Genomic DNA, 15,435 nt, shown 5'->3' on the forward strand with positions numbered 1-15,435 from the left:
GAGAAAATATTAAGAGCAGCTAAAGAAAAAGGCCAAGTAACATACAAAGGCAGGCCTATCCGAATTACACCTGACTTCTCAATGGAAACGATGAAAGCCAGAAGATCCTGGTCAGATGTCCTACAAACGCGAAGGAAACAAGGATGCCGGCCCAGACTACTATATCCAGCAAAGCTCTCAATTACCATAGATGGAGAAAACAAAATATTCCATGACAAAGCCAGATTTAAACAATACATATCCATGAATCCAGCTCTACAGAAAATGCTAGAAGGAAAACCTAGAGCCAAGGAAGATAACTACATTCACAAAGACACAAGCAATATATAATCACACTTTACAAAACACCAAAAGAAAAAGGGAGGAGAAACTACACAAAATAACTTCACTAACAATAAATCAAGCGCAAACAAGGATCACCAATCAATGGTCATTAATATCCCTTAATTTCAACGGCCTCAACTTGCCTATAAAAAGACACAGACTAGCAGAATGGATACGAAGACAGAACCCTTCCTTCTGCTGCATGCAAGAAACACATCTCAACATCAAAGATAGACGTTATCTCAGAGTAAAGGGTTGGGAAAAGATCTTCCAATCAAACGGTCCCAAGAAACAAGCAGGTGTAGCAATCCTAATATCTAACAAATTAGACTTCAAATTAAAATCAATCAAAAGAGATGAAGAAGGACACTTCATATTCATCAAAGGAAAAATACATCAAGACGAAGTCTCAATTTTAAACATCTACGCCCCAAATACAAAGGCACCTACTTTCGTGAAAGAAACATTACTAAAGCTCAAAATGCACATAAAATCTCACACACTAATAGTAGGAGACTTCAACACTCCGCTCTCACCGCTAGACAGGACCTCCAGACAGAAACTTAACAAAGAAACAAAAGAACTAATAGAAGTTATGATCCAACTGGGTTTAACACACATCTATAGAATATTCCACCCAAATACAAAGGGATTTACCTTCTTCTCGGCACCACATGGAACCTTCTCCAAAATTGACCACATAATAGGAAACATAGCAAATCTCCACAGATACAAAAAAATTGGAATAATCCACTGCATCCTATCAGACCACCATGCATTAACATTAGAATTCAACAATAACACAAATCGCAGAAACCCTACAAACTCATGGAGATTGAACAATGCACAATTGCACTATCCCTGGGTAAAGGAACAAATAAAAAAAAATTAAATACTTCCTCGATTTCAATGAGAATGAAGACACAACATATACAAACTTATGGGACACTTTGAAAGCAGTGCTGAGAGGAAAGTTTATAGCACTAAGTGCCCACATGAAAAAACTGGAGAACAGTCAAACTAGAGAATTAATAGCACAGCTGAATGTTCTAGAACAAAAAGAAGGAAACTCCCCCAGGAGGAGCAGACGCCAGGAAATAATCAAATTGAGGGCTGAAATCAATCAAGTAGAAACCAGAAAAACACTGAGAAGAATCAATGAAACAAAGAGTTGGTTCTTTGAGAAAAAATCAACAAAATAGATAAACCTCTGTCCAAACTAACCAAAAGACAGAGGGAGAGCATGCTAATTAACAAAATCAGGGATGAAAAGGGGGACATAACAACGGACTCTGAGGAAATCCAGAGAATCATCAGGGCATACTTTGAAAATCTGTACTCCACAAAATTTGAAAATTTAAAGGAAATGGACAATTTCCTGGATAGATATCACTTGCCAAAACTAAATGAAGAACAGATAAACAATCTAAACAGGCCTATAACCCCTAATGAAATAGAAGCAGTCATCAAAAGTCTCCCAAACAAAAAAAGCCCAGGCCCAGATGGCTTCAGTGCAGAATTCTACCAGAAAGTCAAAGAAGAGCTAATTCCAATACTCCTCAAAGTATTCCACACAATAGAAGCAGGAGGCTCACTGCCAAACTCTTTCTACGAGGCTACAATTACCTTGATACCCAAGCCACACAAAGACACAACTAAGAAAGAGAACTATAGACCAATTTCCCTCATGAACATTGATGCAAAAATACCCAATAAAATACTCACAAACCGGATTCAAGAACACATCAGAAAAATCATCCACCATGATCAAGTAGGCTTCATCCCAGGAATGCAGGGATGGTTCAACATTAGAAAATCTATCAATGTAATCCACCATATTAACAAACTGCGAAAGAAAAACCACATGATCATCTTACTAGATGCTGAAAAAGCCTTTGACAGAATCCAGCACCCCTTCATGATAAAGGTCCTAGAGAGATCAGGGATAACAGGAACGTACCTGAATATAATAAAAGCAATATACAGTAAACCAACAGCTAACATCAAACTAAATGGAGAGAAACTCAAAGCAATTCCTCTAAAATCAGGAACAAGACAAGGCTGTCCACTCTCTCCATATCTCTTCAATATTGTACTTGAAGTTCTAGCTACAGCAATAAGACAACAAAAGGAGATAAAGGGGATACAAATAGGAAAAGAAGAAGTCAAACTTTCACTATTTGCAGATGATATGACAGTTTACATAAGTGACCCAAAAAACTCTGCAAGGTTACTCCTAGAGCTGATAAACACCTTCAGCAATGTGGCAGGATACAAGGTAAACTCAAAAAAATCAGTGGCCCTATTATATACAGATGATGAAGTGACTGAGAAAGAAATCAGAGAAACATCACCCTTTACAATAGCCAAAAACAGCATCAAATATCTGGGGATAATGTTAACCAAGGAAGTGAAAGACCTGTATATCAAGAACTTTGTGTCTTTAAAGAAAGAAATCAAAGAAGATACCAGAAAATGGAAAGATCTCCCATGCTCTTGGATTGGTAGGATCAACATAATAAAAATGGCAATCTTGCCAAAAGCAGTCTACAGATTCAATGCAATCCCTATCAAAATTCCATCACAATTCTTCAAGGACCTGGAAAGAACATTAATCAACTTTATATGGAAAAACAAAAGGCCCAGGATAGCCAAAACATCCCTATACAATAAAGGAACTTCAGGAGGCATCACCATACCTGACTTCAAGCTCTCTTATAGAGCTATAGTCCTGAAAACAGCTTGGTATTGGCACAAAAATAGGCAGGTAGACCAATGGAACCAAATCGAAAGCCCTAATTTTAACCCACACACCTATGAACACTTGATTTTTGACAAAGAAGCTAAAACTGTACAATGGAAAAAAGAAAGCATCTTCAACAAATGGTGCTGGCATAACTGGGTACTGGTATGCAGAAGACTGCAGATAGATCCATGTTTATCGCCTTGTACGAAACTTAAGTCCAAATGGATCAAAGATCTCAACATAAATCCAGCCACACTGAAACTTTTAGAAGAGAAAGTGGGAGATACTCTTCAACGAGTTGGTACAGGAGACCACTTCCTAAGCATAACACCAGTGGCACAGGCACTGAGATCGACAATTAACAAATGGGACCTTCTGAAACTAAAAAGCTTCTGTAAGGCAAAGGACACAGTCAAAAAGACAAAAAGGCAGGCCACGGAATGGGAAAAGATATTCACTAACCCTACATCTGACAGAGGGCTAATCTCCAAAATTTACAAAGAACTCAAGACACAAGTCTCCAAAACACCAAAGGATCCAATTAAAAGGTGGTGTACAGAGCTAAATAGAGAATTCTCAGTAGAGGAGGCTAAAATGGCCAAGAGACACTTAAGAAAGTGCTCAACATCCTTAGCCATCAGGGAAATGCAAATCAAAACAACTCTGAGATACCGTCTTACTCCTGTCAGAATGGCTAAAATCAAAAACACCGAAGACAATTTATGCTGGAGAGGATGTGGAAAGAGAGGAACATTCCTCCACTGCTGGTGGGAGTGCCGACTCATACAGCCTCTTTGGAAATCAGTATGGAGATTCCTCAGGAAAATGGGAATTAATCTACCACTAGACCCAGCAATTCCACTCTTAGGCATATATCCAAATGAGGATATACAACAAGGGCATCTGCTCCACTATGTTCATAGCAGCATTATTTGTAATAGCCAGAACCTGGAAGCAACCTAGATACCCCTCAACTGAAGAGTGGATAGAGAAAATGTGGTATATTTACACAATGGAGTATTACTCAGCAGAAAAAAAAACAATGGAATCTTGAAATTCGCAGGTAAATGGATAGCACTGGAAGAAACCATCCTGAGTGAGGTAACCCAGTCGCAAAAAGACAAACATGGTATGTACTCACTCATATATGGATTTTAGATATGGATCAGGATAGTGCCAGTCTGCACTTCCACTGATAGAGAGTCTGGGAAACAGGAAAGAACCCAAAAGATATGCATATATGCATAGTACCCAACAGAAGAGGATTGAGACAAGATCCTCTTAATGGATGGGGAACACGGCGAGGAGTGGGGGGGAGTGGGACCTGGGAAGAAGAGAGGGTATGAAGAGGAAGAGAGTTGGTCATGGGGGAACTGGAAGTTGAGAGGGTGGGGGTAGAATAGGGGGAAGAGGGAATCATAGGATCGAATATAGATCAGGCACCAGAGTGACCTCGTGTGATCTAAAGGGATACCACCAATTGGCAAGCTAAGCAATAGTGGAGAGACCACCTCGAATGCCCATTCCTGATAATGAACTTGATGTCTATAACCATCCGGGAGCCTTCATCCTGTGACTGATGGAAGCAGAGGCAAACACACAATCACTGAACTGAACCCAAGGAACCCAGTGACAGAGAGAGAGGAGTGATGAGCAAATTGGCAAAGAATGGGCTGGCAAAACCAGCAGAGACAGCTGATCTGAACAGGGGAGAGCTCTTGGATCCCAGACCGACAGTGGGGAGGCCAGCATGGGACTGATCTGGACCCCCCAAATGTGAGTGTCAGCGAGAAGGCCTGGGCAACCTATGGGGCCCTGAGCTGTGGATCAGTGTCTATCCCTGGTATACAAACAGTCTTCGTGTGCCTATAGCACAAAGAGGGATGCTCTCTCAGCCTGGACTCTTAGGGGAGTGCCTGGACCCTACCCAGAGTAAAATGACAGACTCTAGATATCCCCTATGTGGAAGGATTTGGCAATAGGGTGGGAGGGTGGGGGGGAAGGGGAATGCGGGAGGAGGGGAGGGAGAGGGAACTGGGATTGACATGTAAAACCAGCTATTTAAAATTAAAATAAAAAATGATAAAAGAAAAATTTAAGACCTCACACTTGAGGGGCAAGCCCTTTAATAACAGCCTCTAAAGTGATACTCCTTAGTAGATATTTACCTATGTTTTTCTTCTTCTTGCAAAGGTGGCAAAACATAGATGTCATCCTCTCTTTGAACTTGAGTAAGACTCGGTAGAGCTTCATTTCTGAAAAGCACATATAGCTTTCAATAATGTCATATGAAATGCATTTCTAATCGATCATCTCCTCCCACTGGTTGCACAAACCCTGCTCAAGGGCAACAGTTGCTCCCTCTTCATCTGGCTGTCTTCTCCTGCCTACATCTCCCCAGAGCTATTATTGCCACAACTAAGAACCACGTGGAGGGAAAGGGGAATTACCTAGGGCTCCCCAGAGCCTTTGCCACAGCCTCAGCTACAAAGTAAAAAGTTGGGTTGCAGTGAACCCCATGGTAGTGCACCTGCCCAGCACATGTATTCCATTTCTTACAACTCTTTAAAACAATACAAATCAGTAAACTAGTTAATTAAAGGGAGAAGCACTACAATAGCTTTTCTTTCTCAGTAGCCACAATTCTGTACCGCCAAGTCTGATGCTATCCACACCTCTCCTGACTCTTCCTATTCTTAAAAGAGACAAGGAGAGAGAACAGTGAAACCCAGTGAGTGTCTACAGCACAGTCCTCCTCTTGCCTTTTGCTTCTGAAAGCAGTTTTCAGAGCCTGTCTCTTCAGAAAGGTTTTCAGAAGCTTCTCTGTGGTTCTTCTGGAGTCAGTGGACGCAGAATCCTTCTTCTGCCTTCTCTTTGCCTGTGGAAATGAAGCAGGTGGGATTTCACCTCAGGTGCTGGTCTACTAAAAACATTTCCTTATCTGAATTTAGGGACAACAGCTGTTCTAGAACTTCCTCCTCACTGCTGTCAGTAAGCATCTTCAGGTTCTGTGACGCACAGGGCACACAGAGCACTTGCCTAAATATCACCTATAGAGCATATCTGTGAAGTTATTAGCTTATTGTCAGTTTATTGTAAAAAAAACTTCAATACCACCAAGAATCTAGAACTTTAGACAAATTATTATAATTTGATACTGTTTCGAAAAATGTATTATTTGTATGTACCTTTGTACCCCCCAATTCAACATTATATTAGAAGAAATCCTTAGCATGTATAAAAAGATATTCTAATAAATGTCAAGATATCCTAAAAAAAGGACAATTTTGCTGAGACAGTGCTGCCTCCAAGAAGGCATTCTAGAAGATAGCCTGGGTCAGTGCAGTTTTGTTGTTATTCTGCAAGTAGTTTTTTGTTTCTTTGTTTGTTTGTTTGTTTTGTTTCCCTGTTACCAAGGACACTCAATCGCACTCTCAATGAGCAATAGTAGAGGCTCCACAATGAGCAATAGTAGCCCAGTCAGACAACATGTGGACCACCTACACAGATATTCTAAAGAAACTGCTTTAAGAATTCTAATTCTTCTCCAAAGCTACACAGGAAAACCCTGTCTTGAAAAACCAAAAAAAAAAAAAAAAAAAAAAAGAATTCTCATAGCTTCAGCTAATAAATAAATTTGATCATTACATATATAATAGACTCTTTAGACTCTTGTAAAAGTTTTCTAAAGACAAACTGTTACAAGCCTGACGTACTATTGCATGTCTTTAATCCCAGCACTCAAGAGGTAAGGGCAGGTCTCTGTGAGTTCAAGGCAAGCCTGGTTTTATATATAGGGAGTTCCAGACAAGCTGGGGCTACATAGAGAGAACCTGTCTCAAAATGAGAAAAAACAAACAAAACTGTTGAAGATAAATTTTTAAAAACAATTGAAATTAAATTGATTACATGTCAAAACTGTTCATTGAAAACATACACAAAACTGGACATGGGTGGCGCACATTTTAAGCTGCAGCACTAGGAAGGCAGAAGCAAGAGGATTTCTGAGTTCAAGACCAGCCTGGTCTATAAAATAACCAGAACAGCCAGGGCTACACAGAGAAAAGCCAAAAACAAAACAAAAACTAAAACCGAAACATATACAGGGAGTCTTACAGATTGAACAGGTTGTTACATTTAGGAATATATAGGCATATACATAAACGCATGCAATAATAAATGGGGGGAAGAGGTCATGAATTTGAAGGTGATTGGGAAAGAATATATAAGAGGGTTTAGAAGAAAGTAAGGGAAGAAATGTTGTAAATGAATTTAATATAAAAATTTGCCACTGGGATCTAAAAAGAGAATAAAATATTTACCAAGGTCTGTTTCTTTAGCAGTGGGGCATCTCCATCAAACACAAAAATAGGGCGAATACGAAAAAACAGGAGCTTGCAAAGCCGGTGGAACAGCGTGAGAAGATGAGCATTTTCTACAGGATTCCCATGGCGATCTCGGACTCCTTTAAGTGCCTGGTTTAACCAGATGCTAATATCTGGGAGAGTCAGTAAAGGAAAACAGTTTGGAATTTCCAACTTCATTCTCAAAATCTCAATTTCCAAGAGATGACACCAACAACAGAACATTGAACATACACCACCACTTGTGTGAAGCTGAAAGACAGTGGCCATGCTGGAATCTACAACAGTCAGCTGGATTTTCTGTGGCTCCTTACTGCTTTCCACACACTGAACCTTACAATCACAGGCAGATCCACCCCTCAAAAGCCTAGGCACAGACAGCTTCTTTAGATGCCCAGTAAATTTACCCTGTCACATGAGTCTACACACACATGCATGTGTGATGGCATGAAAGCAGAAGGGGAGCATTTGGGAGGGGAAGATGGGTAGAAGGTGGGAAGATGGACTGGGGAAGGCAAATATGAACAAAGAACAATGATATGCTACACATGTATGAGTATGCCAAAGAACCCTATTTTGAATAGTAACTTTAAAAAAACTGTAAAAAATGATTTTATAATGAAAATGCCTTCTTTGAAAAGAAAAGCCCTCCTACTAAGCCTGGAGATGGAGCTGGATACTTACATAGCATGCACAAACCCCGGCTTCAGTTACTGAGATTGCTACAACAAATAAACTAAGCACGTGTGGTGACAACAACTGTAATCCCATGATTCAGGAGGATTGTGGGTAACAGGCCAGCCTGGGCCACAGAGCAAGTGAGGTTCCAGCTCAAAAACAAAACAATAAAAATGAACAAAGATCTAACGTTCTACAAAGAATGCTAGGAAACTATCACAAGTTTCTGGAGGACAACTTGAAAATTCATAGCAAAAAGAGTTAAAAATTGTATTCTGTTTTACCTAAGAATTCCATTTCCATGAGTTTATGCAACAACTATCTAAATTTGTCTATTAATAAGAAAAACTTGGGAGTCAAATAGTAAGGTATGAGCATGGGAGATCCAAAAAGTGACAGAGAAAAAAAATCACAGCAGAACCTCCTCTCTGTTTTTCCAGGATCCAAGGGGGAAAAAAGGCCATGAAACTCCTAAGACCCTCTTCCTTCCTCCCTGTGTCCCTCTCTCCTCATCTGAGTCCACCAAAAAAAATCCTGTGGTTTATTCTGGTCAGATGCACGTGGACTCTGTCCTCTGAATCAAGGCTCAGTTTACTGATAGTTTTGGGGGACAGAGAGAACAAATCTCCTACAACACGTTCACCTTCAAGAAATCATCATGGATTTACAATAAGATATATAAGAATGCTTGAATATAACAATAAAAATATAAAAAGGTTTCAAAGTTTAGCATGGGTCAGTGCTTAAAACTCAATTACAATATGCTGAGTTCCTAGGATAGCATGTTCTTAGGAACAAGTTCAAAACATGTTTAATGATTAAAAATAATTGTAAAACATTACTAGAGAAAAATAGGTTATAAAAATTTAACAGTGTGATTCTCTTTATAATCCAAATTAAATGCAGAAGAACTGGCCAGACACTAGCCATATTAAAGCTAAGCTCTGCTGAAACAAGTCTAAGTTTTCTTCTTGTACTTTTCTCACTTTCTCAACATTTTTTAAGGTGTCCTTTTTTTTTTAATGGACTTTGCATTTGTTCCTTTGAATGAACTGACATCCTGCTGGATTTCTGCTCTTCACCAGTTCCTGTAGCTCACCTTTAGAGAACTTTTCTACCATGATCTTTCCTAGGCCGCCTTCTTCCCTCAAATCTACACCACTTGTAGATGCTACCCCAAAGAACCCACGTGTCTCTGAGACTAGAGCAGCACTCTGTCCTAGATAACCTGGTTGGCATCTACCTGACTGCTTGAAGACATTTCAAATTCAAATTCAAGCTCCATGCCTTCTGCACGGAGCTGCTTGTGCCCCACCTCAGTGAGTCAGTTGCACATGGGCCTGAGTTCTGGGTATCAGTTCTCATATCCTCATGAGTCAAGCAATATGAGAGCCTATCAGTTCTACCTTGCAGGTACATCCAACCTTTAATATTGTACCTGTATGTTACTGTCTACAGAGTTCATGCCTAAGACCTGTGCAAACAAGTTGCAAAAAAAAAAAAAAAAAGAAATAAACAAACAAAAACCACTTTCAAAATGTTTTATGTAGGTAATTTTAAGATTTTGTGTTTGGCCACACTTATCAGCTATTACAGGTACATGTTGTCTGTGGGTTGCAGGTTTGCTATACCTGGAAGTACACTGAGATTTGCCAATAAAACTTTTAACAAGAACCGTTTGATGTTTCAAATCCATAAATGATCTGGTCTGTGCTCATTTCTCCTGTCACATTTTAAGCTACTACACTCCTAATATCAGAAACCACTCAGGTTCTTTCTATTACCAAGGACTTCCCCTATGCCAACCTGTGTCCTACTGAGTCTCAAACTATGTGGCATTTTCCTGGCCTCAATTAACACTTCCAGATATGCATCTCTATGAGATGTATTATTATATGACAGAAATATGGGTATCTAACACTGACAGTGTGTACCTTTATGGAACATACTGTCCAGTACAGGGAACAACTAGTCAGTGATCAACCTTGTTTGTATAAGCTGCTTCATTAAGTCTAACTGCAGACAGTGTGCATTATTTTTAAAACATTGAACTTTTTATTTTGGTTTTTTTCAAGACAGGGTTTCTCTGTATTGTTTTGGAGGCTGTCCTGGAACTCGCTCTGTAGACCAGGCTGGCCTTGAACTCACAAGAGATTCGCCTGCCTGTGCCTCCCTAGTGCTGGGATTAAAGACATGTGCCACCAACGCCCGGCAACATTGAACGTTTTTAAATTAATGTCCATTGTCTATCATTCACTACCACCAAGGTTACTAGTGTAATTTGTGTACTAGGGCAATATGCTATTGTGTTAGTTTGGGTTTCTACTGCTGTAGTAAAACAACATGACCTAAAGCAAGTCGGGGAGGAAAGGGTTTATTTTGCTATGCTTTCACGACACAGTCCATCACTGAGGAAAGCCAGGGCAAGGCAGGTAAGAGCTGATGCAGAGGCCATGAAAGGATGCTGCTTGTTGGCTTGCTCAACAGCCCAGGGATGGTACCACCCCACAATGTGCTGGGCCCTCCCCCATTAATCACTAATTAAGAAAATGCCCTTCAGTCTTACCTGATCTTTCTCTTGGGGGGATTGGGTGGGTGTTGAGACAGGGTTTTTCTCTCTCTGTATAGGCCTGGCTCTCCTGTAACTCACTCTGTAGACCAGCTGGCTTTGAACTCAAGAGATTCACTTGCCTCTGCCTCCACCATCACTACCACCACCACTGGCTAGCCTTGCCTGATCTTATGGAGGTATTTTCTCAATTGAAGTTCCCTCCACTCAGATGACTGTAAATGACTCTCATGCCATCCTACCAAGTGTATCCAAGACCCTAGAGAGATGCATCAAACAATACATTTGTGAACAAGATGGATACACCCCCTATGTCTGAGATGCACATATTCTAACAGGACAAAAGACAATAAAATAATTGACACATTCATTAAGTGCAAAGAAACAATCGGACAGAAGAGTGGCTGAGGATTTGGCACTTTAGTTACAAAAAAAAACATCTCAAGAACAGAACTGACATGAACAAAGGTGCAAGGAGCAACCTGGGGAGGGCAGAAGCCACGTCTACACAAGGTCTGTGTGGTGGGGTGGGGTGGAAGGTGATGTATGAGGTATCTAAGCAGTTTCCAGATGTGACTTAAGACCTTAGGAGACAGGTGGAGACGGTTTAACTAAGTTACAACAGCCCACATAAAAGGAGATGATTGTGATGGCATGTCTCAGACATAACTGGTCAGGTCCACATGTTCTGTATTGCTCTGGAGAACTGCTTCTGCTTGGCTCCTTTCTGCTGGCTACACTGTCATACAGAGCTAAAGAATTTTCTATACAGCAGATCACTTCTGACTTCAAAATTGAGAAAACCCAATTTCAGAGTTAAGGTAGCTGCTAACTCTGCCTATGAGTCTAGGACCTAGACTCTGAGAAAAGATTAACCTTATTCCTGAAACACTGAATCACACTGAAGTGATTCCTTTCCATATGTAAATTAGATGTGGCTTACCACTTCTCATGGAAGGTTGAGAGACCCAAGGTGAAATTCTTAAGAAAAAAAATACATAAAATGACACAAGCTGAAATTTGATTCAACACACATGGAATGAAATTAAATTCTCCAAGTGACAGAACTTTAACTTAAGTATGAAACAAAGTCAAAACTTGCTTTTAGAGTTAAAACTCAAAGACCCAATACCATCTGAGAACAAAAAAGGTTATCTTCCTTAGTCCTGAAGCTAGGTAACTAAAGACTAAGTTAATCCATATGGGTATGTGTTCAGAGACGGTATTATCTCCCTAATACAAGTAATGCATTAACAGATGTTATTTCCTAACTTTTCACACAGACATAAACAGTTTCAATAAGACAGCTATCAATATGGTCCAAAACCCAAACAATTTATTTGGAAAAGTATGTAAACTACAAACCTGAGATAATCATGAATGAGTTCGTTATTAGCAAACAAAACACTAACACCTAAATTTCAGATACCAGAATTCTCATGATGAATTATAGAAAATTAAATTACAGACTTAATCAGATTATGACAAAACACATATGTGATTGTATGCAGAATCTTTCTCAATTTCTTTTAGGTAAATGACCCATTCTTTCAGAAAACTTTAATAACCTCACAAAAATAACTTCACACCCTCAGCCATTGTAAATGGGACTCAACCATTCACAGGTAACTTACTTTTCCTGTGACATCCCTGAACCTTAGGATGCTAAACTTCCTAATCCTTTATAGGGGCTGGAACAGAAAATAACCTTAATCCTTGACGGCGCAATCAGCAGTACTGTTTCACGATGATGAGGATAGAACTCGGGGACCTCACACATCCTAACAAAGCTCTCTATCACCACAAGCTGAAACCCTAGATGAGAACTTAAGAATCCCATCACTGTAAATTTCATTCACTAATAATTCAGAAATCCTTTATCTGCAGTGACACCGAAAAACCACCAGGGTGCACACAGCACAGGTACTTTACAAAGCTCTTCAGAGCTCTTCAGGTTATCCAACTCACTGTACTCTGGGTAAAAAAAATTGTCATTGGTATAGTTGACACAAAACATTATCTTCCCAATATTACATGCTCTCCATTAATTATAAGCTGGGCACACAGCGAAGAACTGACTCATCAGATAATGGTTTCTTTGCTGTACTTTACAGAATGACTTGGCATGACCCCCCTACGCAGACACACACACGCACGCACCCAGAAATTATTCTAAAATCTTTTTAGTTCTCATTAAGAAAATGGTGTAAAGGTACCTCCAGCTTCTCAGATAGAAGAGGCACTGTAAAAGGGGTCGTGGGACAAATGAAAACTTCAAAACTAGCATCACATACTCAAAGGAAAAAAAACAAAACTCCAGTGACACACAACTATTACAGGTGCTGAAGGAAACTACACTATACACATTAGTTTTTTGTTCCAAAAAAACAAACAAACAACTAGTTAAGTATGCAGAGAGAGAGAGAGAGAGAGAGAGAGAGAGAGAGAGAGAGAGAGAGAGAGAGAGAGAGAGAGATCGGAATTCTCTACCTTGTTCTCCCCATGCTGACCTCCCACAGAAAGTAACTTACAGCGCTACCGAGCCCGACGCTATTCCAACCTGATCATTTAAATCTCCATATTCTCCAAGGCAACTGTGTGCCTGCTCTGCAGGAAGAACTGAAGCAAAGGGGACACCAAGTGACCCTAAAAGTAGAGCAGGGCTGCAAAGCAGACCCCAAGCAACAACCGGCTCCGGTTCCCGCAGGAAGCCTGGCTACCCTGCAGAGGCCCGGCCAGTGCTAAGGATACCGACAGCCAGCACCTTGCCCTCCAGCGCCTCCGGGCTGACCGGGCGGCCGGAGCACTCCAGCAGCTTCCACAGCCCCTGGACTCCCATGGCGCAGGCGCGCTGAGCTGGCCCCGCAGGCCTCTGGCCTCAAAAAGAGGTAGCGCCGGCCGCCAGCGGACTCCGCTCACGGAGACCCCACCTCTCTGCAGCCGGAACTAGTCCGACGCGGGCTTGAAAAAGAGTGACACCGCGATGAGCCACTTCCGGCGAGGACCTGGCCTCCGAGAAGAAAAGAGACACTTGAACATGGCGGCGGTGGGAAGGGGCACGAATGCTTCGGCCCAAAAGTTGGCACTTCTGGTAACAGAAGTTAAGGACCGGCGCGGGCGGTCCTGTTGAACTTGGTTTCTCCCGGGAATTGGCAGTCTCGCGTTGACGCGTGACGTATAAATTCTGCGCCAAAGCCCTCCGGACTATCAATGCAGCATTGCAATCAAGAGTTACTGTTGGTTCTTAACGTGTACCACAGAATTACTACGTATTCAGTACAGATTTCTTGTTGAATTCAAATTTCACATGTTGATTACAAAATTCCAAGTACTTCAAAATGTGCTTGTATCCACAGTGATTTTTAGAAAGTGGTTTTCTTAAACAATGAGGCCATTAGGTGCCTAAGGGTACTGGAGCTAGAATTTAGCAAAAAAAAAAAAAAAAAAAAAGTCTGAGTCTAACATAGCCATGATAAATGACAGACATAAATATACAGACGTGTTTGAGTCCATGGATTTGATTCCTATTCCCCCCCCCCGCCCAGACACTCCTTCCACACACAATCTGTAATTTATAATCCAGTATAGTATAACTGCTATCCTTATAAGAGGGAGTTGAAACACAAACTCCAAGAGAGTCCACAAAGGAAAGGCCATAGGATGACAAAAGGGATAAGCTCCTGCAAGTCTAAGAGACAAGAAACCAAACTTGTCAAAAGGTTGTCTTGATCTACAGAACTGTGAGGAAAGAAACTTGTTTTTGTTTGTTTGTTTGTTTGTTTTCTTTTTCGAAACAGGGTTTCTCTGTGTAGTTTTGGAGGCTGTCCTGGCACTCACTCTGTAGACCAGGCTGACCTCGAACTCACAGAGATCTGCCCCCCCTCCCCCCCCACCTCCCGAGTGCTGGGATTAAAGGTGTGTGCCACCAACGCCCAGCAAGAAACTTGTTTTTAAGAAACTCAGTTTCTGGTATTTTATTATTGTAGGGAAAAGGGACCAGTCAAAGAAACACACCCTGAGCAGAGCCAAAGAAACACACTTTGGCCCTGCAACCACAACCAAAGAAATGTACCCTGACCCTAAAACCAGTGCCAAAGGAACACACTTTGTCCCTGGAATCAGAGTCAGTGAAAGAAATGTACCCTGGCCCTAAAATTGGAGGCAAAAGGCTAAAAAGGACCAGAGAAAGAAACACACTTTGGCCCTGAAACCAGAGCCAAATCTGACCCTAATCCTGTGTAAAAAAAGTAACCAATCCCGGAGCAGAGCTCTAGCCAATCTAAGCTCAGCACTGAAATCGGACCAATCCCTACTCTGGAAAAACTTCCCCAACCCCAGAAATCCCTATATAAACCCTGTGTATGTTCAGCTTGGCTGGTCCAGCTGTCTTCCAATAAACACCTTTGGATGAGCTTCGGGTGAAGATCTTCTTTTGCGGCGGCGACAGAGCAAAGGCGACCCTGGGCAGAGCAGAGCATGCAGAGGCGACCCTGGGCAGAGCAGAGCAGAGCAAGCAGAGGCGACCCTGGGCAGAGCAGAGCAGAGCGAGCAGCGCTGTAACACTTGCCCGGGAAACCTTCCTTGGCAGAGTGGAGTTGTTACACTCTGCTCCCGGCTCCCTGCTCTTCTCCAGGAGCAGAGCTGAACTGTAGCAACTTCGCCCAGAGCTGAACTGTAGCAACTTCGCCCGAGAAACCTCCTGCGGAGCAAAACTGCTACACTAGGCGAACATCCCCAGCTGGAAGACCCTGTCC

General features: G+C 41.4%; 1 protein-coding gene across 1 annotated transcript in view; it reads right to left on the minus strand.

Annotated features, from left to right (window-relative positions):
- Ercc5 (ERCC excision repair 5, endonuclease) overlaps positions 1-13,803 on the minus strand; it is a 44,228-nt gene extending 30,425 nt beyond the window's left edge. The window contains exons 1-4 of the mRNA XM_013111182.3: positions 13,433-13,803; positions 7,393-7,568; positions 5,833-5,948; positions 5,239-5,325 (exon numbers count right to left, since the gene is read on the minus strand). Of these exons, the coding sequence (XP_012966636.1) occupies positions 5,239-5,325; positions 5,833-5,948; positions 7,393-7,568; positions 13,433-13,520 (467 nt within the window). The 5' untranslated portion in view covers positions 13,521-13,803. The remainder of the gene's footprint in view (positions 1-5,238; positions 5,326-5,832; positions 5,949-7,392; positions 7,569-13,432) is intronic.
- Between the last annotated feature and the right edge of the window lie 1,632 nt (positions 13,804-15,435).

The sequence above is a fragment of the Mesocricetus auratus genome, unplaced genomic scaffold, assembly GCF_017639785.1.
Source record: "Mesocricetus auratus isolate SY011 unplaced genomic scaffold, BCM_Maur_2.0 Super-Scaffold_100010, whole genome shotgun sequence".
Taxonomy (NCBI): domain Eukaryota; kingdom Metazoa; phylum Chordata; class Mammalia; order Rodentia; family Cricetidae; genus Mesocricetus; species Mesocricetus auratus.